The sequence below is a fragment of the Nematostella vectensis genome, chromosome 4, assembly GCF_932526225.1.
Source record: "Nematostella vectensis chromosome 4, jaNemVect1.1, whole genome shotgun sequence".
In the NCBI taxonomy this organism is placed as follows: Eukaryota; Metazoa; Cnidaria; class Anthozoa; order Actiniaria; family Edwardsiidae; genus Nematostella; species Nematostella vectensis.
In genome coordinates, this window is record NC_064037.1 from 3,703,647 (window position 1) to 3,730,037 (window position 26,391).

General features: G+C 39.8%; 2 protein-coding genes and 1 long non-coding RNA gene across 3 annotated transcripts; 1 reads left to right on the plus strand and 2 right to left on the minus strand.

Annotated features, from left to right (window-relative positions):
* The first annotated feature begins 299 nt into the window (after positions 1-299).
* On the plus strand, positions 300-14,644 carry LOC5507541. The gene is made up of 13 exons (XM_001628135.3): positions 300-511; positions 606-717; positions 2,360-2,453; positions 2,534-2,588; positions 2,765-2,905; positions 8,266-8,343; positions 9,224-9,306; positions 9,743-9,844; positions 10,095-10,240; positions 10,430-10,601; positions 10,897-11,009; positions 13,360-13,444; positions 14,521-14,644. The coding sequence occupies exons 1-13, from the start codon at positions 400-402 to the stop codon at positions 14,572-14,574; spliced, it is 1,347 nt and encodes a 448-aa protein (XP_001628185.2). The 5' UTR covers positions 300-399; the 3' UTR covers positions 14,575-14,644.
* On the minus strand, positions 14,617-26,051 carry LOC5507553 (amyloid protein-binding protein 2). The gene is made up of 17 exons (XM_001628113.3): positions 25,878-26,051; positions 25,694-25,782; positions 23,904-24,061; positions 22,061-22,181; positions 21,698-21,866; positions 20,814-20,870; positions 20,104-20,136; positions 19,847-19,914; positions 19,471-19,576; positions 18,136-18,260; positions 17,526-17,611; positions 17,210-17,315; positions 17,055-17,139; positions 16,866-16,925; positions 16,477-16,582; positions 16,206-16,283; positions 14,617-15,188 (listed from the first exon to the last, which is right to left on the minus strand). Exons 1-17 carry the CDS (start codon positions 26,001-26,003, stop codon positions 15,028-15,030), a joined length of 1,734 nt encoding a protein of 577 aa, XP_001628163.2. The 5' UTR covers positions 26,004-26,051; the 3' UTR covers positions 14,617-15,027.
* LOC125561886 lies at positions 17,807-18,129 on the minus strand. Its single transcript, XR_007307590.1, has 2 exons — positions 17,914-18,129; positions 17,807-17,842 (listed from the first exon to the last, which is right to left on the minus strand). It is a non-coding gene; the product is annotated as an uncharacterized LOC125561886 (long non-coding RNA).
* Positions 26,052-26,391: the final 340 nt, after the last annotated feature.

Here is a 26,391-nt window from a genome sequence, read left to right on the forward strand (position 1 = left end):
ACCCCTCGATATTATCTAACAAGATATAAGCACAATAAGCCCTCAGGTTCAACATGGCAGTTCTAAGGGTATAAGATCTGATAAATATCAGAAATTAAATAAATTAATTAATTAAATCAGAAATTAAGGGGATGGAGTGAGCTTCATTCTTAACTGGGAGGGGAGCTTTAAAGATAGAAAAAGGTTAGGAAAAAATGTGGAAAAGGGTGGAAAAATATTTTGTTAGAATTGTTATTTAGACTGGCTCGTGTGATGGGGTCGCTGTGGTTACCCATAATCCCTATAAGGCCAAACCGCGTAAGACTAGGTTTTAGTTGCCTAATTTCGAAAGAAAATTGTAAAGAATATTGTACGTATCGCGATAAGAAATACCAGAAGATCTTTAAGAATACTAAAACTATGCCATCTGGTAAACAGAGATCCTCGGCTAATGCCCCAGACACGACTTCGCTCAGTTTGAATGAGAAAATTCTCAAAGAATGTCACGATTTATACATCGATCAAGAAAGAGGTAAAAAGTTTTACCGGCGAAATTGACACGTTGACAAAACTAACTCCTCGTGAATTATGTTTAACTCTTGATACTTGAATTGTTGCCTCATCAGGTCTCGTAGCAATTGCCAAGAGCCTTGATTTGAATCTGCTGGCTCCCAGGAAAAAGATCAATTTGCTAATGATAGGGAATCATTCAGCTGGAAAGAGTTCCTTCATCAATTGGTACTTACAGTAATTTTGACTATTAAAAAAAATATTGTATTTACTTATAGACACCTTAATTGATGCTCATACTATCTATTGATACCAAATAACTGACATCAAACTGATATATATTTTTTTGCTGTTGGTTGATACTTCAGTGTTATAAATAAATATCACTTAGTTTTGCAGAATATTTAACAATTATTCGCTGAAGGCAAAGAAAATAATGGTGGATAGTCCCTGAGTCACGAAGCGTTGAGGGGACTGTCCACCACTATTTGCTGAGCCTGTGGAGAATAATTGTTTAAGTATATACTTGGCAGGGACTGAACAAGACACATTTTGCTGTAATCGTTTTATTGAATTTCCAAGTTTGTTTAACTTATGGTCTCGCGAGACAAGGTATTGCTGACGGTTTTGTTGATGTTATTTTTTTGTATTTTGTTCACTCTGAACATTGAGGGCACCAAACTCATTCTGTTGTGGACACAATACTTTTAACCACCGCGAAATACATAACCTCCAATGAAGACAATATACATATATTGACAAACATTATTTTGTAGACTAATTTAGTCCCGTTTGACATGTCATTTCCACGAATTTGCTTAAAATACAAGATGGCGCCTACATGACGGAAAAACATGACGTGACGCTTCCAATAAGCCCATTTCACATTGAATAAGGCGGATAATTTCTCTATGTACTTAGTAACTTATAGCAAACAAAATATAAAGTGCAATTTTTTTAAAATTGATGCGACTTTTTGTAAAGTGTCATTGAAATTTGAGCTTTTTGTCCCTGAACTGATACACAGGGCAATGATGATCAAGGAAAAATTATCTTAAAAAGCCAAAATCTGGTTATGTGCACTTTGGCCTCACGTTATTTGTGTTTTGAAAATCAGTCCGTAATACAAGAAACCTATAGTCATTGTAAGAAATTGTGTCTTCTCTCTCCATCTGGAATTGCGCGTTTTGCAGGAGAGGGTTTTCCGCGATGATAACACTGAGTACCGCCTGCAAGCAGGCTAAAAGTGACGATGTGCTGCTTTTGTTTATTAGAAATAAAATTTCAGCAAACGTGAATTTGTCACACGCATTGCAAAATAAATTTGTGTGGGAAATTGTCAAAACACAGGGAGTTTGAAGCCGATTTTCTGTAAAAACAAATAAATCTACATTGATTTTAGCAAAAATGCTGCTTTAATGTGAAGCTTGGTAACTTCGGGTGGAAAAAGCAAGTTTTTTATGGTAATTTAACAAATCGACTCAATATTCCGCGTTTTAGCGGTGAATACTGCCCTATTATTCCGAGCGAACCAATTAGAGCACGCGTTCTTATGAAGTTCCCGCCAAGTATATACTAAAAGCTTACATGTTTGCTAATTGCAACAGCACCGTTTGGTCATGCCCTATTTTATGCATGGCATATTTAGAGGGATTTCATTTGAGGGCTACATTTACCAAAAAATCTGTAAAGAAAAGTGGGTCTCCTCTGGTGTAATAACTATTCCCAGAGGACACATTTGTATTGTATCCAGTGCTGTTTTTAACACGATTCGCTTCTGATACAACTGGTGCACAATATGGAGGTTCTTATACTGGGGTAGAGGTAGAATACTTAGTTTTACAGGTCCTCACTAAATGAATTTTTATAGGTATATTGAGGAGCACATTCAAAGAACCGGTGTAGCCATAGAAACCCAAGGATTTACATTTGTGACTAGTGGGAAAAAGAGAGAATCACTTACTGTAAGTAAAGTTTTCTGATTAAAGTTATCTAACTTATAAGCGGCATATACATTTAATGACTTCATTGAATTATGTTTTAGGGTAATGCCACTCTCCACCTTTACCCACACTTCAAACCCCTACAGGAAATTGAAGGTAGTATTGTTTTAGGTTTGTTATAACATGCTATTTATCACATATTCCTTTTTAGTATACTCAAACTCAATATTGAACCCTGCAGAATTTTGGGACATTTAAAAATAAAACTACCATTCAATAAGTATACATCTTTTTTCTTGTTTCTTATGAATATTTTTTCTTTGTGTGTGTAGGAGTGGTTGAGTACCTTACAACCGAGATATCCACATCCAAACAGAAAAAGTTTCCTCTTGTAACCTTTATTGACACTCCTGGACTAGTTGACGGAGACATGAAGTACCCATTTGATGTTGACGAGGCCATCATCTGGCTTGGTATGTTTACTCTGATGTGCATGGTTGCATGTTTAAGAGTGTATCCAGGAGTGGACCAGGCAAGGGTGATACATGCCATCTCACCGATTTCAATGAAACTTGGTCAGATTGAAGTATCCACCCAACAACTCAAACTGCCGAAGTGGTTAAGATTTTGGAATAATCCGGGGGGAGTTATGACCACCCCCCTGGTTTTTGGCCATAAATTCGGGAAAATTGCCTGAAATAAGTATGAAATGTTGACCCCACTCCTGGTCACGGATTACAAGGGAATTCCATAATGTTTTATGTGAGTAAAGATCCATCCTTTCGTGGTTCACAACCAAGGTTTCAAATCATTTGGAGTGACAGGTGCCAATCAAGGGCTACACGTGTCTACCATGTCACGCATGGTTTCGCTGGTCGGGCAAAATAGCTCCATTTCAGTGTCACATATCTCCAATGCGCAACTTTCTTTTCACAAACTGTTTTTACCATCACTCAAAGTTATCTTTAAACTTAACAAATCCGTAATAAAATTCTCGGGACTTGATATTTTTTTCCAACAGTAATTATTTTAATCATCCTACTACTCACTGATGATGGTATGTAGAAAATTTCGAATTTCTTATAAAAAAAAGCGGTTGTGATTCTTTGGCAACAATTCGCAGCTTATATGTTTGACAATTATACGTTAAGAATAAGTTAAGAACTGGGTTGCCATGGTTACAACAATAATGGGGGAATGTCAAATCCCATTTTGTTCTATATAAGCAAAACATCTGATATATCAGTTACCAGGGATAAAATTGTTTACTTAAAAGTTGTTCACGACCTTATTCTTCTATTAATATAATAACGGCAATAACTACCTTAACCTTCGGTTCGGACGTACACGCCAACGCATATCTCCAAATCTACATATATTAGGGCGCTGCAGGGGGTCGTGACATTATCAAGAATGGACAAGAAAAAGGCTGGCGCCATTTTTGATTTGTCAGTAAACTGAATTTCCTAAAAAAGCTAGAAAATGGGACAAGGTATGCTAACAATGCCATTCCAGTTGGGAATTTTAGACAAAAATCAGTAATATAGCTGCGCCATGTAACTCATGACGTTATAACTCATTTCGATAGCAGCCTGACACTACACAAAGTGAATAAACTACTAAAACAGCAAGGAGTGGATGTCTTAGAGACAGTACATAGCTGTGTATCTTTAAAGCTCTAGCTCTCTCTGGATCTCGAGTCTTGTCTGCATTTGTTCAGCGTCTTGAACAAAGTCCTCTTTGTCCTGGTCGGGACTCAGATTTGCCTGATCAATGGCCAGTCGCTTACTCCTATAAAGAACAGACAATCGGCTGAAATATCGAGTAATCTGATCTGCGGAAAGCTCCCTTCCTTTTTGAACAGTTTCTTGCTGCTTGCATCATGAGCTGATTGCATCTTTGCACAGACATCTATAGCAGTCGCTATAGAATCTTGTTGCCTTATGGGTTGTCTTGAGCGCCCAACCAGCTTGGCGTACAGGGCTGCTAGACGTAGATGGTGCAATCTTGGCGACGTTTCCACTTGGCACTACCCTATGCAAGTAGCTACCAGTCATCTCCCTTGTCGTTTTATGCCCACTTCTTCTTTATAGTGTGTCGTAAGTAGACTCTCTTTTTTGTCGTATCAGATGCTTTCCTGTGTCCAGGTGGTTTTGAAGACTCTCAAAAGACGGGTATGTCTTTATACATCCATCTTCTGGACAGGAGAGTAGGCAGTGGTTGGTCTTGACGAGGTTGCCTGTGGACTGTTGATCTTAGAATGCCAGTTTGTTGCAGTCTACCAAATGGCAGACAGACAATTAGACGTGTTGCCCCCTGGGTTGGCCCGAACCGTCTTAGCTGCTCTGGCGTAAAACGTTTACCAGGCCCTACATTGTAGGCTTTCCAAGCTCGGAGATCTCTAGACTCAAAGCAGAAGTTGTTAAGAGCCTGGATATTTTATGGGCTTTCATGGTTTGGCTGTCCTCGTTGACCTTAGCAACCGCTGCCAGGTATTCTTTTATTCCACCATACGACTCCATTGCAACCTTCATGCCTTTGCACATTTTATGTCGTTCCCTTCGTTGATGAACCTTCGAATGTGGCTCTTGACTGTAGCGGTGCACTTGTCGCATACATCCTTTCCCGCCTGTGGGTCACTAAAATCATACCTGGCTACGTTTATGCCTGCACGCTCTCCAATGGAGGGCAGGGACAGGACAAGGTAGGCAGAATGATAACAGCCCGAGGAACGCTTTGGTGAGGTGTGGTTTGGCAGCTTCAAGGGTTTCAAGGGTGTGCTTTATTCTTGAAGCAACCGCAAACTAGTTTTGTGTACATTCCTCAAATGCACGTATGTACGTTGTGGTATGAAACAGAAGAGTAAAAATAATACATACTTTAGTCACACTGTAATTTATGGACAGAACATTTTGTTTACAGCTGGTTTCTGTCATGTTTCTCTTTGTGGTGTGCTGTGCGTGTAATATGCCCCCCCCCCCCATATAACGACAGGCTACATACGATCATAACAACCAAATGAGATTTATGTACAACGGGCTCTGAGAATTCCTTCGTTAATGCGGCGTTGTCATGGTAGCAAGGTAAAATGTATATACCTTATCAGAGATGTTACATAAAATATTACACGATCTTTAACATAAAGAGTTGAGTTTTCTATGAGTAACTAATCAACGAGGGGCGTAGCGCCGTGTTGACTATTTTGCTCGTAAAATACTACTCGTAGTATACTCCCCTAGCTTTTCAAAGCATCCTTTTTCTACCAATACTTTTGTTCGAAAGCTTGTGTTTTTGCTGCTCACCATCTATCAACAAGTAGAAAGTAAGTCAAAATCTAGTTTGCTTTAACTACGTATATATTACCTCAATAGCATCCATACTCTTGGTAATCGCTACGGTCACATGCTATGATTTCCCTTTTTTTAACATACCAGTCTCAGGCGCGTACACAGGGGGGGTGCGCAGGTTGCACGCGCACCCCCCTTGGCGGCCAAAATGTGGGTCATTTCTTATTAAGGAATCTTCAAACGCTGGGCTTTTTCCTTGTTACCTATGGCAGCGCACCCACCCCTCAGCCAATCCTGGGTACGCGCCTGAGTCTCGATATGTTTCTCTGAACTGGCAGGTACAAATTTTATGGCCCAATTCATTATCAGGAGAACCTGGTTTGCGGTTAGGTTGTTAATGATATCGCTCTTTGCTACATCCTGTGTATAGGATAACTTAGTCAATCAAACCAAACAATCAAAACAAGACAAACCGCCCCCAAAAGCTTGTGTCTGACTACGCGCTATTCCCCAACGAGACAAGGATTTTGGATTCGCAGAGGTCGCGCAACAATGAATTTGGCTGTAAAAAAAAAAAAAATGAAAATACTGCGAATGCGCGCGGCTGTGCACCATTTGTGACTGAATGTCTACCAAAGTCAACAAGACTTTGGTAGACATTCAGTCACAAATCATTCACACAATCAATCACACTGATCATTGCGTGACAATGCTGTCACGCAATGTTCAGTAAATTGTTCTTGTGTTGACCCCTGGTGTTGACTCACCTAGTACTTATTGTTTATAAAGAAAGCTGCTTTTTGAAATTATTATAAGCCATACATTTGATTATGTACTACGAGGAACTTGTATTTCAGAAACAAGATGTTTAACAAAAAGATGGTGCACCGATTTACCGATGTGCACTACACTAATTTATCGATTTTGCACAAAGAAGATATTTAGGTCCAGTCGTTGAAAAGCGCAAGAAGGATGCATTAGATAGCAAGACAAGATCATGTTGAGCTTGTAAGTAAATAGTTCAGTAGCCTTGAACGAAAAAAACAGCACTACTGGCACAAATGCGCTTTTTACTAAAATGTTGATTTGAAACTGACATTGTTGCAGTAACGTACATAATTTGTGACGGATGTTTATTCGGATATTACCTTCAGTTAACACAGAACTTCATAACTTATATCTTCTATCATTATAAAACATATAGGCTACTAATTGTAGCCCAAGAATCATTACTGCAATATTTTTTAATGTGAAATTTGATTTTTTTATGTACCAGAATCAATAAGTAGTAAGGTGATTAGAATAATTTTTGTCGGAAAAAATACCAAGTCCCGAGAATTTTATTACGGATTTGTTAGGTTTGAAGATGAGTTTGAGTAATGGTACAAACAATTTGTGAAAAGAAAGTTGCGCATCGGAGATATTTGACACTGAAATGGAGCTATTTTGCCCGATCAGTGAAATCATGCGTGACATGGTAGACACGTGTAGCCCTTGATTGGCACCTGTCACTCCAAATGATTTGAAACCTTGGTTGTGAATCAAGAAAGGATGGATCTTTACTCACATAAAACATCATGGAATTCCCTTGTAATCCGTGATCAGGAGTGGAGTCAACATTTCATGCTTATTTCAGGCGATTTTCCCGAATTGATGGCCAAAAACCAGGGGGGTGGTCATAACTCCCCCCGGATTATTCCAAAATCTTAACCACTTCGGCAGTTTGAGTTGTTGGGTGGATACTTCAATCTGACCAAGTTTCATTGAAATCGGTGAGATGGCATCTATCACCCCTGCCTGGTACACTCCTGGATGCACTCTTAAAAATTCTAGAGTTTTCCAATCAAATTAGGTTTCTCGTTTTCATTCTGGGTATTTGCATGAAAAACTGTGATACATAGTTTCAGTTCAAACAGCTAAAAATCTAAGTATTGAAGATTTGTTAGGTTTGAAGATGAGTTTGAGTAATGGTACAAACAATTTGTGAAAAGAAAGTTGCGCATCGGAGATATTTGACACTGAAATGGAGCTATTTTGCCCGATCAGTGAAATCATGCGTGACATGGTAGACACGTGTAGCCCTTGATTGGCACCTGTCACTCCAAATGATTTGAAACCTTGGTTGTGAATCAAGAAAGGATGGATCTTTACTCACATAAAACATCATGGAATTCCCTTGTAATCCGTGATCAGGAGTGGAGTCAACATTTCATGCTTATTTCAGGCGATTTTCCCGAATTGATGGCCAAAAACCAGGGGGGTGGTCATAACTCCCCCCGGATTATTCCAAAATCTTAACCACTTCGGCAGTTTGAGTTGTTGGGTGGATACTTCAATCTGACCAAGTTTCATTGAAATCGGTGAGATGGCATGTATCACCCCTGCCTGGTACACTCCTGGATGCACTCTTAAAAATTCTAGAGTTTTCCAATCAAATTAGGTTTTTCGTTTTCATTCTGGGTATTTGCATGAAAAACTGTGATACATAGTTTCAGTTCAAACAGCTAAAAATCTAAGTATTGAAGATTTGTTTTTTTATGTTCCAGGTGGTCTGGCAGACCTTATCTTTGTGTTCTTTGACCCTATCGGGCAAGCTCTATGTAAAAGGACTCTTAATCTTGTTGGTAAGGACTTTGACGGAAGTACCAGGAACATTATAGATGATCTGTATCCCCTTTCCATTACATGCCATACTTAATGTAGTTTCAGCTTGGGCAGTTGTCCTTTAGTCAATCAAATCCACACCAAGTAACAAGTCAGTTTAGTGTATAACCCATCTAACAGGGCTTCTGGAATTACGCACTTGTGCGGAAGCGCGTAATTTGGCTTTTTCCGCGTAATCCACAAATTTCCCCGTAATCCCGCATAATTTGGCTAAATTTTGAAAGACAAAACATTTAATTGCACAGCTGATGTGTTCTTTTAGGGTTCTTACCTCTATTACCCGTAAAAAAAGAGATATATTTTTCGTAAGAGTGCGATGTTTCGAACTGAATTTCGAAAACAAATAAAATGACCAGGCGTTCTTTGCTAAACCGCGAAGGCCTGGGACTAATAATAAAATACCTTTTTTAATTGGCTGGTGGCTAGGAGCGAATGAAAACTTGCCTAAGATATTTTCACGCAAAAAAATAATCTTTTCAAGTTATTTCGTGCTTTCCTTCGGTACAAAATGTAGTTTGGACGTAACAGTTGATATTCCGTATAATTTAGCACGTAATTCAGTAAAGAATCCCGCAAAATTTCGATTTTTAAAGAAAATGTATTGCAAAATCCCGCGTAATTTAGCGCGTAATGATTGATTTTCCGCGTAATTTAGCAAAGAATCCCGCGTAATTTTGAGTTTTTTTCCCTGTAATTCCAGAAGCCCTGATCTAAGAACACAACATTGTGGTAATTGCACAGATGCTTAATACCTTAATGCAAAAATGATGTGCATTGAATATGAATATATGTGCTGCCTCAATACTGAGCTCTAGACAAACTTGACTTTTCCGTCTACAGAGCACCTAAATGAGGACCAGTCTGAGCGCCTGCGCTTTTACCTCAGTAAGGCCGACACTGCCGGCCATGAGAGTGACAGACAGGTACAGTACAGGTCAAAATAATTTGTTTTCATATGTGTGGCTACAAAACGTTTTTACTGAGTATAGATATTTTATGGTTGCTGTTGCCCCTATTATAAAATACTCTTTACTTCCATCATCAACATATATGTACTGTATATATCCATCTACCCACTTTTGACAAATAATTGACTATCAACACAAAACAATTTTCATGTTTTTCGCCCCCAAAAATATTCAAAATCAGGGCAGTAGCAGGGGTTGGGGCATCACTGGGGAAATGACCAGTAGGGGCGTGACTGTGCCCCCCAATATTTTTTGATAATATGTTTCTGTAGTGTGCCCCCCAATCTTACGTGGCCTGCTACAGCTATGAAATTGAAATATGTTTTTTTTTTGTCAAAATACCACCCTGATTATGAATAATGATTTTAAAAAGTGCTTTTTAATCCAACAGAAAGTGTTAATGCAGATAACTCAGGAGCTTTGCAAGCGACCCGGTCTTAACAAAGCTGGTTTTGACATGCCTACAATATATGTACCTACAATGCTTGACAAGGTTTGTACTGCTTTGTGTACCTACAATGCTTGACAAGGTTTGTACTGCTTTGTGTACCTACAATGCTTGACAAGGTTTGTACTGCTTTGAGTACCTACAATGCTTGAAAAGGTTTGTACTGCTTTGTGTACCTACAATGCTCAACAAAGTAGTTTAGATCACCAAGAAGAAGTAGTTACAATTGCCAAGATGAAGTAGCTTTCTTTTTTCCCCTCCAAATTCAATTTTCATGACTCTTGGGACTTTTCAGCCATCTCGGTGTGCCAATCAGATAGAAGATGTGTGTAAAGAGATCGAGAAGACAATTAACCAGACGATACAAAACACACTCAACACATTGGAGAAAGACTGCCAGAAGATTTCAGATATTGTTGATGAACGACTTGAAATTGATGCGTAAGTATCTTAAAGACTTTGTATCCTATTTGTGTGACATCTTGTATAGAGGAGACTAAAATGAATAAAAATGTATGTTTTCAAATCAACATGAATCACTGTGTAGCTCAATGCATCCTACAATAAAACCATTAGAAATATAATTTTGCGCTTCAGCAATTAGAAATGATGCTTATTGTCTGTTTTCAGTGAGGCAAGGTCCTATAACCTGAAAGCAAGACTGAGAGGGGCATTTTTCGGTATACTGGGCATGCTCCTGCCATTTGTACTCTTTGCCAACTTCCTGGCTAGCAGCAGTGCAAGAGGCACTCTAGAAAACCTTGTTGGTGGACCCATTGCAGAGAAACTCAGCACTTACACGGTAAGATGCTTTAGATATCATTAGATACAACCTGCAAGCATTTGGAAATTCTACAAAACATTGACAACCAAAAAAAAATTAGCATCTTGTTTTTTTTTAATGAAAATATCCCAGGCATAGTTTTCAACTCCCAAAAATAAAGAAAACAAAAATGTCAAGCTCCCAAAAATTCCCCCCTGTTAAACTTATATACAAGTACTCCCCCTCGGGTATTTTGTATAATTTTTAATTTTTCCTTGCTGTCGCCATCATTGTTGCTCATGTTCCTTAATGTTGGCTTTAATGTCATCTTTAGGCCCCAGTAGAGAAGATGTGGCATTCCATTCCCGCGCAGTACCACTACCACAGCCTGATAGGCATGCTTGTCTTCTCTTTCCTGCTCTTTCTCGTTGCCAAGTTCTCATCCAGGTTAGTACGTGCTGCCTTCTTCACATGCGTGCAATCCCTTCCAGGACAGTGTAATTACAAGCTTGAGGATGTGCTGGATTCTTATGCAGCAAACAGTTTTTGCTGGGGGTAGGGGTATTAGAATGTCGAAATTAATATTGAGATGCAGAGCTGTAACAGTCCTCAAAAGATTTTTTTGGGGGGCACGATGAAGAAACATTAAAAAGGGGCACAGACACGCCCCTCCAGGTAGTAGTAGTAGCTTTTATTTTACAACGCTATAACCCTGACAACAATAGCTGGTTTTCACAAGGGGCGTTGGCTATCGACTTTCATACATGATACAATATTTACAATAATTTTACTAATTGTACATAAATATATATAGATATTTAATTTCTTTTTGTAAAAAAAAAAAAATTCTTAAAATTGGTTTTTGTGAAAGGCTAATTTTGTTACAAAGGCATTAAATGTATCACATTCTCTTGTTTCAGGGGATAAGCTGTTCCAAAGTTTTGCTCCGCTATATAAAAAATATTTTTTCATGTTTTCAGTTTTAGGGAGGGGTAGTTGCAGTGAGGAGTTGAACCCCTGAGATCAATTTTAGTAACTTCATTTTTGAACTTAAATAATTTGGTTAAACATTCTGGGGCTTGACCCTTCAACACTTTAAACATTGTTTTAGATTTAGATTTTGCCCATTGTTCTTCTAAAGTGTCCCATCCTAAGGCAGCAAGCGCCTCTAGATGGGGGGAGTCATTCCTCCAGTTTAGAATAACTCGGGCAGCCCTGTTTTGTAGGACTTGCAATCTTCTAACGTGGCCCTGGCCCAGAGTATCACATACCTCACTGCAATACCCAAAGTGGGGTTTAATAAGGGCATTGTAAATAGAGATTAGAGTATTTCTGTCCACATAGTCCTTAACCCTCCTTATTGCACCTATACCACAGGAGACTTTTTTTTGCAATTTCATCAATTTGGTTGGCTCATGACAAGTGACTATCAACTGTCACTCCCAATAATTTGCTATGGGATACTTGCTTTATGTTGCTAGAATCGATTCTGATAGATGGCTGTTTATCTAAGTTGTTAAACTTATAACGAGATCCAATCAGCAAAAATTCGGTTTTAGCAACATTAAGGCTCAATTTATTTGCCCTGAGCCAAAATTTAACCCTACTCAGGTCGTCATTCATGGCCCCCTCAACTTCCCCCATTGACACGCCAGATATTGTCAAATTAGTATCATCCGCAAACATGCGAGATGTAGAATTTTGCAAGCACGCTGGTAGATCATTAATATATAAAAGGAAGAACAGGGCCAAGAATTGATCTCTGGGGAACACCTGATATGGCTTTCAGAGGATAGCGACTCATTAACCTGGCAAACTTGTTTTCGGCCAGATAGGTAGGACTTAATTAGAGACAGAGCATCATGAGAAATTCCAAGGATTTGCATCTTGCGAAGTAAGATCTCATGATCCACTGTATCGAAAGCCTTTTTTAGATCTAGCAAAACGACCAGATTAAACATTTTGCGGTCCATGTTAATTAACCATGAATTTGTGCAATCCAACAGAGCTGACATGGTTGAGTGAAGCCTCCGAAAGCCAAATTGGTGGTTAGAAATTAAACTATTTTTTAGCAGACATTCGTATAATTGGTTATAAAGTATTCGCTCCATAATTTTACTAATGACTGGTAGAATTGAAATAGGACGATAGTTTTCCGGTAATCTTCGTTCACCTCTCTTGAAAAGAGGTATTACCCTAGCTATCTTCCAATCATTGGGAAAATGGCAAGATTTGATAGAACTGTTGAAGATATAAGAAAGAGACTGAGCAATTGCTGGCGCTGCAGCTTTTAACATTTTTCCTGACACTTTGTCAATGCCGGTGGCTTTAGATTTTGATAAGCCTGATAAGAGCTTAAGAACATCATTGTCACTAACAGTTTTAAAGTTGCGAAATTGTGAACTCGCACCTTTAACAAAATGCTCAAAGTCAACACCGTTACTATCAATGGATGCCGCAAGATTTTGACCAATGTTGGAAAAATACTTATTAAAATTCTCAGCTATTTCATCAGGCGCATATACACTAGCGCCATTTATTCTAATCTCATTCACTGTACGCTGATCCGAGGATTGTCCGAGAAGATCATTAATTATCTTCCAGGCTTCCTTTGGATTATCATGTTCCTTTTTTCCTTTTTTCTTAATATCCTTTTAGGGTGGGGTGGGGGGGGCACGTGCCACCAAACCTGCAAGTGCAAAGCATCCCAATCAGTTTGAACATGGAACTTTTTATATTCAATGAACAGATCATGAAGTATTGACCATTCACGTGCTGAATTATTTCCATTCTTCAGAGTGAAGTCAACTCTATCACGAAAACAGAAGAGATCGCTAATGGAGAAGCGTGATTATGTGCAAGGGTACTGCAAGGGCAAGAAGGTAATGATTATAATAAAACACTTCATTTATTCATTAAGTTTTACTAATTTTCATAGTGACCAAAACCCAGCAATCAAATTCACATAATTGTTTTTGTCATTATAATCATCCAGCGATTTTTTATCAGTTCATCCGTATCATCATTTTTACACCCCCATCATCGTCATCATTACAACCACATCATAATCATCCATACAACCATCCTCATCACATCATCATAACCACACTTAATTCACAGCTTATTAAAGCACATATAGTTCTTCATTATTACATCGTCAAGTAACCAACCACATCTGGTATGTTCTTCATTGCTGAATGCCATATAGACAACAACCCCATATAAACGCCTCCCGTATACCCTAGCCCTAGGGTTTTCCATATAAACGCCGCCCCTTTACCCTAGGGATTTCCATATAAACGTCTCCCCTTTACCTTAGGGTTTTCTATATAAACGTTTCCCCCATACCCTAGGGTTTTCCATATGAACGTCTCCTCTTTACCCTAGGGATTTCCATATAAACGTCTCCCGTTTACCCTAGGGTTTTCCATATAAACGTTTCCCCTTTACCCTAGGCTTTTCCATATAAACGTTTCCCCTTTACCCTAGGGTTTTCCATATAAACGTTTCCCCTTTACCCTAGGGTTTTCCATATAAACGTTCCCCCATTACCCTAGCCCTAGGATTTTCCATGTCTCCGCTATACCCTAGGGTTTTCCATATAAACGTTTCCCCTTTACCCTAGGGTTTTCCATATAAACGTCTCCCGTTTACCCTAGGGTTTTCCATATGAACGTTCCCCCATTACCCTAGCCCTAGGATTTTCCATGTCTCCCCTATACCCTAGCCTAAGGGTTTTCCATATAAACGTTTCCCCTCTACCCAAGGGTTGTTGTCTATGGAATTGTCGGCATTCAGCCATGAAGCATATGTTACCCAACATCGTTTTCAAGTCGTGATCATCTCATTAATAATCTAAAGAATTTTTTTTTTCACCGCCATCTTTGACATCACTCAGAAATACATCTTTATTTTCTAGGGATCATGCACTAAATGAATATTCATTTTATCGTTTTAGGAGAAACTGTACAAGGAATATCTTCAACAGAGCGTGGGGGCACATGACCTATAGCCGGCATTGGCATTGCTCCATTATCACAGAAAGTCAAACCCATTTGCAAATAAAAATGATTTATTTCAGATATCAATTTTATATACAATTAACATATTTACAAATTCTATCGCACTGCCTTTGTATTATAGCTGAATCCTATCATGCGCTTTTAAGCGTTTTCATAATACACCTGAAATCTGCATAGTATAAAACCTGGTGATAAGAAATCCTAGGAAATATTAAAACATTCTACCTTAGAAAGATCAAATCCCTATCAACTGAATGAGTTCCCAACCTTTTACGGGCAGAATAGGAGGTCGCTTTGAAGGGATGGATTGTTGATGCCACATTGAATGTGTTATCAAGATTTTTTTTTCGAGTTACCAAATGTGTAAGATATCAAGATTAATCTATGGGCGCAGTCGCTTACCAAGCTTTAAAGAATAAATAATTTGTGATATCTAATAAGGGTTAGTGATGGTCTATATCGCTGAGGAAGTTCGCAATGAATTGGTGAGTGGGGTCGGGCTCTCCCGGCTCTTCTTCCATCGCACTCTTGTTGTCGACGTTCTCACGGATCTCCCGCCACTCGATCAGGATGCTGTGGTACTTTTCCATGTCGTCAAAATCACCTGAAGATAAAAGAGACAATGTCGAGAATGAAGACGAGGTTGCAGTGTTGAGAATAGGAAAGACGAGGGGAGGCGACAGTGTTGAGATAGGAAAGACGAGGGGAGGCGACAGTGTTGAGATAAGTAAGACGAGGGGAGGTGACAGTGTTGAGAATAGGAAAGACGAGGGGAGGTGACAGTGTTGAGAATAGGAAAGACGAGGGGAGGTGACAGTGTTGAGAATAGAAAAGACGAGGGGAGGTGACAGTGTTGAGATAGGAAAGACGAGGGGAGGTGACAGTGTTGAGAATATGAAAGACGAAGGATGAGAGTGATGAAGACGGGGGTCGAAGTTAGAGTGTTAAGAATAATGATGCGGTTTGAGGTGACAGTAGAGAATAGGAAAGACGAGGGGAGGCGACAGTGTTGAGATAGGAAAGACGAGGGGAGGTGAAAGTGTTGAAAATAGTAAAGACGAGGGGAGGCGACAGTGTTGAGATAAGTAAGACGAGGGGAGGTGACAGTGTTGAGATAGGAAAGACGAGGGGAGGTGACAGTGTTGAGAATTGGAAAGACGAGGGGAGGTGACAGTGTTGAGAATAGGAAAGACGAGGGGAGGTGACAGTGTTGAGAATAGGAAAGACGAGGGGAGGTGACAGTGTTGAGATAGGAAAGACGAGGGGAGGCGACAGTGTTGAGATAGGAAAGACGAGGGGAGGCGACAGTGTTGAGATAAGTAAGACGAGGGGAGGTGACAGTGTTGAGAATAGGAAAGACGAGGGGAGGTGACAGTGTTGAGAATAGGAAAGACGAGGGGAGGTGACAGTGTTGAGATAGGAAAGACGAGGGGAGGTGACAGTGTTGAGAATAGGAAAGACGAAGGATGAGAGTGATGAAGACGGGGGTCGAAGTTAGAGTGTTAAGAATAATGATGCGGTTTGAGGTGACAGTAGTGAAAATGATAAAGACGAGAGTTGAGGTGACATTGTTGAGAATAAAGACGAGGGTTGAGTTGACAGTTTGGATCTCAACACTCACCAACACAGTCGTATAAATTGATAAGTCCTCTGTAGTCGTACTCCAGTCCGCTGTATCCCTCTCCAAATAGTTTACGACCTACGAAACCATACAGTGAACGTTAACTGTACCAGGGAATAAAAGATAGACCCGGGATATGGCAAAGTAAGAAAGGAGGGTAAGGGGTGAACCTTACAAGTTATCTCTTTGATAAGTCTTACCGGATAAGTCATGCATGTCTTTATTCACTATATAACATACACCTATCTGCTATAGACCGGACAAGTCTTACCTATTTCTATCGACCGGACATAAAGCTGTTCCGCCTTGTCGTACCGCTCCATATCGTAATTATACAGCGAAGCGAGGTGGCCAAGCGACAGAGCTACTTCATAATCCTAATACACATAACATAGTAGTTAGCGAAATAATATATTTATGTATCGATTTATTTTATTGATAAGTCCAACATAGTAGTTAGCGAAAGAATGACGTCTTCATGTATCGAGTTATTTACTAATAAACATAACACAGTAGTAAGCAAAAGAATGTCAAACTGACTGATTTTTGTAAGGGAAAGGGATTTCAAATTCAGCGACTTTTGTAAAAGAAGACCCTTTTTTGGCGCTAAGTGGGGGTTTACCCATCACTAGCCGCGCCCATACTCATTTCTGACATTACCTCACTTCCAAGAATTCTCTCCTTGATTTCAATGGCCTTTTTATGCATCTCCTCGGCTTCCTGGGGTGACACGGTAACAATAAGGTATTTTGCAGGATGCATTTTTGTACTGTTATAAATACTTGCCTGCAGTAGCTACATGCAGGTTACGGGCCTATTTTTGTTTGCTGTGTAGTGGATTATACTCACTTCATATCGTCTCATTGATTGGTACAGCCTTCCGAGGTTCCCATAATGCTTTGCAGTCTGTACATTATTTTCCCCGAATGCTTTCCTGAAATAAAATAATAACTTTATTTATACTTATACTACTGCAACAGTATTAGACAGTTGCTAAGAGATACCTCGCCAGGTCGAGTGATGCGAGGTGCAGTTGCTGGGCTTCTCGTAAAATATCGTCTTCCAACTTCCTGTTGTGACAGTCGATGGCGATCTCCTCCAAGATAAGAGCTGCGTTGATAAAAGCTCAGCTTATCTTATAATTGTATATATACAACAACAACGACACCAGCAGGCGCAGCATCATCATCGCTGCCAAAGACTAGGCATATGTTCCACAATTCCAAGACAATCTTTATACGGCGTTTTTAGTGAAAAAAAAAAAAAGTTTTTTGTGACTTTGCACCACTGAGGTTTCCTTGCCTTTGAGAAGTTCCATACCTTTGACTCTTTTGGAAGAGGCGAGTAGTAAATGATCGTCAGGAAAAAGTTTAGTGACGATGTCTATGGATCGCTCTGCATTTGCCCTGTAAACATGAGATACAGGTTAACCTTCAGAACCATCAATTGCTGTTCCTTATTCTTGTCTCTCCAATCATTTCCTGCAACAGCGCTATAAAGATCGAGTTTTTCATAGGGAGTTAGGGAGCCAATCTGAATTGTACAATTTACACACCATAAAAAATGTTCAAAACATGCTTACGGAACAGGCTTCTTTTTTGCGTTATTTCAGCCATTTTGTGGAATTTCGTTGCGACCTTATCCATTTTGTGGAATTTTCGTTGGGACTTTAAAAACTCTCCTTAATATTGAGGAATTTCGTTGGGACCTTATCCATTTTGTGGAATTTTCGTTGGGACTTTAAAAACTCTCCTTAATATTGAGGTGTCCTCGAGGGGTTCAACTATACTAAAACAGACTTACTTTGCCTCTGCGAAGTGGCTGTCCTTATTGAGAGAGGTTCGACTATGCTACAAAACAGACTTACTTTGCCTCTGCGAAGTGGCTGTCATTATTAAGAGGGGCTCGACTACACTGCAAGCAAACTTACTTTGCCTCTGCGAAGTTTCCGGTGCTATACTCATGGACGTACATGGCGTAGGCGAGATCTTCGTGTGCGGTAGCCACATGGAGATTATTCACACCAAACACCTCACTTCTGATCCGAAATGCTGTCTACAATAGAAAGCACTACCGGTGACTATCATCATTACAGTAGGACCAGCTTGAACCCTCGAGGGAAATGAGTTGGAGTTAATGAGGGGTTCAAGTTATCCAAGTATAAACGACTGAAAATTAATTCCTAGGAAACTTGAAGCTAATATTACGAGCTAGCATGGAGTTTGAATTATTAGGCTCTTGGCGTGTCAGGTGTCAAATGGTGTGTCAGAGGTCTACAAGGTAAATCAAGACGCCACACATTCACATAAGGGATTTGGAATGTTTCATCTATTAAAATGCTATACAAGTCTCTGTCGTCATGTCTGTCCCTGTGGGTCAGGAGTGTCATTCAGCCTGGCGTCATGTCTGTCCCTGTGGGTCAGGAGTGTCATTCAGCCTGGCTCCATGTCTGTCCCTGTGGGTCAGGAGTGTCATTCAGCCTGGCTCCATGTCTGTCCCTGTGGGTCAGGAGTATCATTCAGCCTGGCGTCATGTCTGTCCCTGTGGGTCAGGAGTGTCATTCAGCCTGGCGTCATGTCTGTCCCTGTGGGTCAGGAGTGTCATTCTGCCTGGCGTCATGTCTGTCCCTGTGGGTCAGGAATGTCATTCAGCCTGGGGTCATGTCTGTCCCTGTGGGTCAGAAGTGTCATTCAGCCTGGCTCCATGTCTGTCCCTGTGGGTCAGGAGTGTCATTCTGCCTGGCTCCATGTCTGTCCCTGTGGGTCAGGAGTGTCATTCAGCCTGGCGTCATGTCTGTCCCTGTGGGTCAGGAGTGTCATTCAGCCTGGGGTCATGTCTGTCCCTGTGGGTCAGGAGTGTCATTCTGCCTGGCGTCATGTCTGTCCCTGTGGGTCAGGAGTGTCATTCAGCCTGGAGTCATGTCTGTCCCTGTGGGTCAGGAGTGTCATTCAGCCTGGCTCCATGTCTGTCCCTGTGGGTCAGGAGTGTCATTCTGCCATGGCACAAGCACCCTCCTCCTCCCTTCCCTTTAATCCAGGGCCGCAGTCAGAGATATCAATGACTGAGGCAAATCTACCAACATTATTGCCGAGGCAATATGACCGCAGGTTATAACCTTGTTTATACGTCCTGAGACCAAGGCAAGGCTGAGACAAGACAAGTATCTGCCTCATACTGGCTACGGCCAAGCCCATGATCATCAAAAGCTCATGATGATTAGTGTAAACTATCTATATTCCAAAAGTTATAGAGCAAGTAGCTATACCTTGTAAACCTGAACAGAAAGATGAATAGAGTCCACATTTAGTAAATAGAACCCATAATCCACCAAGACATCTGCAAATTTGGGGTGCTGATCACCAAAAGTGTGTCTGCAAAGACAGATGGTTATGAGACAGGGGCAGCTAAGCGATCCCTAAAGTGGGAGTGGGGGAGGTGAGGCTAAGTAGTTGTATTATACATCTGCTTTACACCCATTGCATTGAAATACTGGAATTTGCCTTCACAAAAATTGTCTGCTTATATTATGGGAAATTGGAGGGCTGCCCCAATTGGTTTAAAAATGCTCAAAGTGGACGAGAGCGCACAAATGGTTGGGACAACAAAACAAAATATATTTCACAATAATAATACTGAGTCACCTTGCTAATATCATTGCTTGCTTTATTAGCGCCTCTGCCTTCCTGAATTTTCTCTTGACAACACATGCCTAAAAAAGAGACATCCATCATTAACAATAATCAAAGAAAAGACTGCACAAAGATATAATCTTTTTGCTTCCGCCACCAATGTACATATTTTTCAAATTTTATGTATATAATGCTTTTTTACCCATCCCATAATGAGCATTTTTGGATTCTGAGCTAATCTTTGAGGTGAGTTAGAGGAAGTTCCATACCTTTGCTGCATGCCTCAGTATATCAATAATAACCTGATGAGTAGAAAAGAACACATAATCAGGACATGTGATCAAAGCAAAAGAATAAGCATACAGATGGGTAACATCTACTAGTGACAACGACTTGCTGCTCCTTGCCACAGGGAGCCCAGGTTCTATGGTTTGAATGAATTCTGAATAAGGTTTGGGAGGGCAGAATTCAAAGCCGCATTGTCACCAGTTTACTTCCGGAGGTCCGACGGAAACCTCAACCGTTAAAAGACAAAAGAATCTATTTTAATCCGAGATATATAACCAGCCATCCGTTCTTAATTATCAATCACAACCTCAAAGAAACTTCCAATAGACACACTGCTTTCAATATTTTGAAATATTTTTCGCGGTTTCCGTTAAAAATCATCGGAGATTTGTTACGTAATTGACCGGAAGTAAAATGAGGACAATGCGGCTTTAAGGCCTAGCTTATCACATAGACATGGAAAGACCTACCCTTTCCCTCTCTACCTTGTCATGTAGACATGAGCGAATCTACACCACTCCCTAGGGCTCATATCTATGTGATAAGCTTAGTGCAAGGCTTACTGTACCTTGTCATGAAGACATGAGTCCCCCCTTCCCCCTATGTGACTAATGACCATGCCATAAGCTTAATGCAAGTCTTACTGTATCAGGTCCTGAAGTGAATCCCCCTAGGGCCAATTATAACTCACCTTGTCGTGTAGATAAGAAGTAACATCTTGGAGTGCTTTGATACTGTTCTTGAAGGCCTGTAATCACCATTATCTGTGCATTAGTTGACAGCAGAGCAGCAAACGTTCTACATCCCTTGGAGGTGATAATTTGGATACTAAATGCAGCTTAAGTGATTTTCAACAATGGGTAATCCCAGAAAACATCAATACCCCTCATGGAGGGAAATATTTTACCCTCCCGTTCCCCTGGAATTTCCTTATTTGCGTCTTATTTGGTTGGTTTGTTTAGTAACCGGAAATAATGGTGATTAAAATTTACATTCAATAGCTTTTGTTCGTATAATTAATTTTTCTCGGCCACGAAAACTAACAACGCGCAACACACTTGAGCTATTTGGAAGCCATTTCATAGTAAATGAAAATACAGGCACCATGCCAAATACAGACAAAAAGAATCAAATCCAAATAAGAACAAAATAACAGCAAAGATTGGTATTCATTTGAATTTGATCTAAACTCTGATTGCTTCGCACAAGATCCAGCGTAGGAAACATCGATTGGTATGACGGTGTTAAAGTCGAGCTCGTTGGAGACTAAACACAACAAAGCGGCCATTCCTTGCTCATTGACTTTGAAGACTTTGAGAGCAAAATCACCCTGGAAATGGTGAAATGCACTATACCCCCACCCCCCAGAATTTCCAATTCCCTGGGGTATGGATGTTTTCTGGAATTACACAATGCTCAAGAAAAGCAATCAACTGATTGATGATAAATTTTCAAAATTCATTTTTTGATTACTTGGCAGAGTAAAAAAACAAAAAAACTAGATTTGCTTGCTTTTCCTGAATGGAAGCTTTTCCTGGCTACTGCTATGTGTTTGGTATCTGCTTTAGTAAATACCTGTTCATATTCACTCAGTGCAAACAGCAGCCCACATCTCTCACCGTACAGCATTGCAGTATTGACCTTCTCACCCTTGTTTCTTAGTTTCTGAACCAGCTCCATTGCAAAGTCAAACGTATGCCGCGCCTCAGCAAACTTGCAATAGCCCGTCCGGACATGGAGAAGCCTGAAAGAAAGAAGACAAACTATACTTAAAAAGAGTACATTCATTAGGGAACTATCACTAAATAATACTTTACCTACTACACATTTGATTATATTCAGATGGAGCTAATTTTTGCAATACAAATGCTATCTATATTATTATCTAATGGCCTTAGCTGCCTAATGACATCATCAAGGAAGGGTATGCTACTTTACCTTGTAACACACTTAAGAGCTTTTTTACAGTCACCAATCTTTCTCACATCGCACAATGATAGACAGTCCTCAGAGATCTGCTCTGCAGCAAGGTCCCAGCCCGTCTCCGACAGGAAGCCCCCTAAATAAAAAATAGGCTTATAAAACTACTAAAAGACTAAATTTTTGACATGGACGTGACCAAGGACAGTAGTAGCCAAAAGCTATGTTAAAACACATAAGAAATTAAGAGTCTATATTATATACGGCACTGCAACTCGACTTTGTAGCTCTGTGCTTGTTTCTTTATTAGTTTATGACCTCCATCTTACATCTCAATACCCCAAACTTGAGTGAATAAAAAAGGTTTATCACATACTGGCTTCTAACCCTCTAACTACTCTAGAACACCCATATCCCACTAAGGTCTGCCATTAGAATACAGCTAGGGTCACATACATACAGTATAAAACAGAATAGACAAAAATGTGTGTAAAAAATGAATAAAAAATAAATATACTTAAAAACTGCTTTCCGGCAAGGGAAAAGGTACACTAGAGAAAAAGTGTTCGGGCTGTGAACGAAAAATATTGTTCGACCAATTATGCAGAACGCTTTTACAATCTTCATAACAATATCAGGTTTCTACGAGAAATGATATCTAATTTTCAAGAACGTTTCCCCGAAGTCAAGATCGTCTGTCAGAAGGCAATATCATTCTTCAGAAGACAAGATTGCTCTCCCTGTTTTTAAAATCATTAATCGCTAAGGTTAACACTCGAAGGCGAGAGCGATTTTCTGATTTTCATGATCGTTCATCCGAAGAAATGATCGGCTTCACAAAGACAAGAACTTCTTTCCACGATTTGAAAAACGTTTATCAGCGTGGGAAAACCCCGAAGGCAAAAACCTTCTTCCGATTTTGAAAATCGTTACCAAAAATACAACATCGCTCTTTTGAGAAATGCTTAGTTTGTTGATTTTAAGCTATATTTCAGCTTAACTTGTTGTTGTTTTGTAAAGACAAGTAAATTTAAAAGCTGACTCGCTTTCTTAGTTTGCATATGGCTCATAATCGATGATTGTAATAGCAAATTAAAGTTTTTAAAATTAAAGTTCTTTTTTGGGAGGTCTTATTGATGCATGAGTTAAATACATAGCAAGCGCAAAGCTGTCATAGTAAAGTTGTGGTCGCCATTAACATTTTGTTTTGAAAAGACAAGAAAGAATCGACAGCCGACTCGCTTTCTTAATTTACATACAGCTTAAACAAATCCATTGACAAAACTTTACAAATCGTAACTACCCTAACAGTCCTAATGGCAAAGCAAGCTGAGATATAGAGGACTCTTTTTAGAGAGGTCTGTTTGATGCTTGACTTTAGCAGCAAGCGAGAACCGTCATATTGTTGTTGTCACCGTTAACATGTTGTTGTATTGCAAATACAAATAGAGTCAACTTGCTTTCTTAGTTTGCATACGGCAAATATCAAGGACATTCTTTCAAACTTAAAGAGCGTTCTTCCGAATTTCTAGAGACGATCTTCCGAATTATTAAAGAATGTTCTCCCGAGCTTCAAGAGAACGATCTTCTGAATTTTAATAGAACGACCTTTCAAACTTTCCGAATTTTAAAGCGCTTTTTCCAATTTGAAGGGAACGAACTTCTGAATATAAAAAACGTTCTTCTGATTGTGCCGGGGAACAAGATTGTTTATAAACGATATAACCAAGCAAGATCGATCCCTCATTATTAACAAGATCGTTCCCTCATTATAGAAAAAGCGTTCGTTGATCTTCCAGATTTGACTTAAAACCTTTTTCGCTAGTGTACGTTTTCCCTTGCCGGGTCACAGATGGCTTACCAACAAGCCATCCGATACTGAGAAGTGCCTCATAGTCCTTTGAATGGGAACCCTGTCTCTGAGAAGCTTTACATCTGCACCTAAACTCTATAGCCAGCTCTTGGGGCAAGTTGTACCCTTCATCTACAAGCTCCTGGAAGGGTCTGTAAAGTTTGATCCTGTTGAGGCAAACATATCATTCAGTATAAAATTAATCAAGCAAAAGTATGTAGGTCACAGAGTGGAAACATTGACCAAAACATTGACCAATCATCTTCCTTTGAAGGGGTAGCAATGGGTAAATCCGAGACTTGCCAAGGTGCCCAGCCCAGTGTTTCAGAATCCAAGCCGGAGACTTTTGTCAAATCTCTTAAAAACCAAGCCCAAGCTTTTAGATCGATAAAAGACTTTATGATGACAATGAACTTGTTAGAGAATCATTTTTTTCTGGAAATAAAGATAAAGATCAGCATGGCCACCCAAGAGAATCACAATACAAACAAAATGTTTTGTTCTATGTCATGAGTCTGATTTGCTTTAGTCCTGATCAAAGGAAAATACAGCAAGTCTCATTACACAAAATCAGAGACTCTGAGAATGCGTTTAAAAATCCGAGACTACGATACCCTGTAAAATAAGGGCTCTGAGACCCATAAAATTTGGAAAAATCAAGACTTCTAGACTTGCGTAAAAAACGCTGAGATTCTGAGACTTTGCGAAGTTTTTGCAAGATTTTTGAAATTTTGAGGTACCCATCTCTTAAAGAAGACATCCAATAGCGATCGGCTTTCTCAGATTATAGGATCCCCACCCTCTATACATCTGTAATTTTAAAACTTGAAATGGAAGCTAAATATATTTAAATCATCATTTTAATTTGAAAGTTGATTGGTCACTTTGTGCCCTTAGTGTAATGCAGCCAGCTCTAAGGGTTGTATTAATTCTCTTTCAAGTAAAAACAAGTCCCGTTCAGTACAATGTCTTGCATGATGTTGTATCAATCCTCTTGCAAGAGGACGCACATCCTTAGTGCAATGTCTTACAGGGCATTCTTTCAATTCTTTTGCAAATGGACTCTGTTTAGTTGTTAAATTTAACTCTGTAATTTACACTCTCATTAGCAGTATTTAAGTAGTAACTATGCACTCTAATGATTGCATTGACAGTTTTGCAAATACAGTACACCTATTTTCTTGGAAAAAGTATTTTATTGGAAGAAGTTCTACAGGCATCAGAGTGGGTTGAAATGTGGTTAAGTAATCCCAACCACCTTGTTATATTTCTTTGTGGTTATCCTATAATATAGCATTGTCATTATTATGTCAAGTTCAAAATTATTAACGCTCATATACTTCTTATAGGGGGGCCTTGCATAAGTATTGTGATTTTACAGGGAGGATCTTTCATGCATAGAGGGCTTTGTCAAGCAAAAAGGCTCTTTTTAATAGGATATACTTACATTAAGTATAAATGCTAATTGCCAGCAGGTATTATAATGTCATCTACAATTCAAGCTAAGTATAAAATTAGAAATACAGGTACTGGCTAACCCCCACTGATATTTCTTATTCATATATTACATGCAGGAATAAATCCACGAAACCCATTACAGCAACAGTCGGTTTTGGAGCTATCATAACCACAGCACTCAGTGACTTCAACTTTAAAAACAAGAGATTAGAACGATGCAACGGAAATCATAACTTTATTATCATAAAACAATTCACCCCCCAAAGAAACATGTGTGTTTTTGTGACGCCCGAACCCCGAAACAACTGACGGTCGTTGTGACTTTAAGAGTTTCACACTACCTTCTAGTTCCAGCTCGAAGTGCTTTAGCAAATACATCAATATTCCTAACTTCTTCGGCCAATGTAACAAAATTCCCCGATTTATACAGCTGTAAAAGAAAGATGAGCATAACGTTTGTCAGTCAAAACATGAAATATAAGTAAGTACTGCATTCGATAAACATCAAATCCCTTATATTCGCACCTCGTAATAAACGTCGCATTGTACGGTATCTGGTAGATGTCTGTATTCCCTCGTGAATAATCTGTGAAGCCGGACTGCTTGGCTGATAGCGAGATTATACAGGGATCCAACTTCTTTCTCCGCCATGTTTACATCCAGTTCTCTCTCCCTGACGTGCGAGTCTGTCCCACGATTCCTTGCGCCAAACCGGAAATGACTACGTCCCCTAACATCACGTCTTCTTCCGGGTGCAACCAAATGCACTCTACCAAGAAACCATGACGTTCTCTTGCCTCTCAAAAGTGGATTACTTAGTACAAGCGAGCTCTTTCTTTGAAGAGTCTTTCTAGAGGCATAAAGAGGCACTCCCGTCTAAGAGAATGACTAAGGAGTTGTTTGACGGAAATCGGTAAGCGGTGTCACGGTCGCCCATGTGTGGTGTACGCAATATTTACCGGCCTCCCTAGACCAAGTTGTGTTTATGTCCCGTAAGGGGAGGGGTAAGAAGGGGGGGGGGGGGGGGGGGGGTAAGGAA

Coding starts and splice junctions, on each gene's coding strand:
- LOC5507541 (XM_001628135.3), top strand. CDS start 400: ATGCCATCTGGTAAACAGAGATCCTCGGCTAATGCCCCAGACACGACT. Junction 512..605: donor ATACATCGATCAAGAAAGAG/GTAAAAAGTTTT, acceptor TTGCCTCATCAG/GTCTCGTAGCAATTGCCAAG. Junction 8,344..9,223: donor AAGGACTCTTAATCTTGTTG/GTAAGGACTTTG, acceptor TTCCGTCTACAG/AGCACCTAAATGAGGACCAG.
- LOC5507553 (XM_001628113.3), bottom strand. CDS start 26,003: ATGGCGGAGAAAGAAGTTGGATCCCTGTATAATCTCGCTATCAGCCAA. Junction 19,915..20,103: donor TACTGAGGCATGCAGCAAAG/GTATGGAACTTC, acceptor TCTCTTTTTTAG/GCATGTGTTGTCAAGAGAAA. Junction 16,583..16,865: donor AGAGAATTCTTGGAAGTGAG/GTAATGTCAGAA, acceptor TATGTGTATTAG/GATTATGAAGTAGCTCTGTC.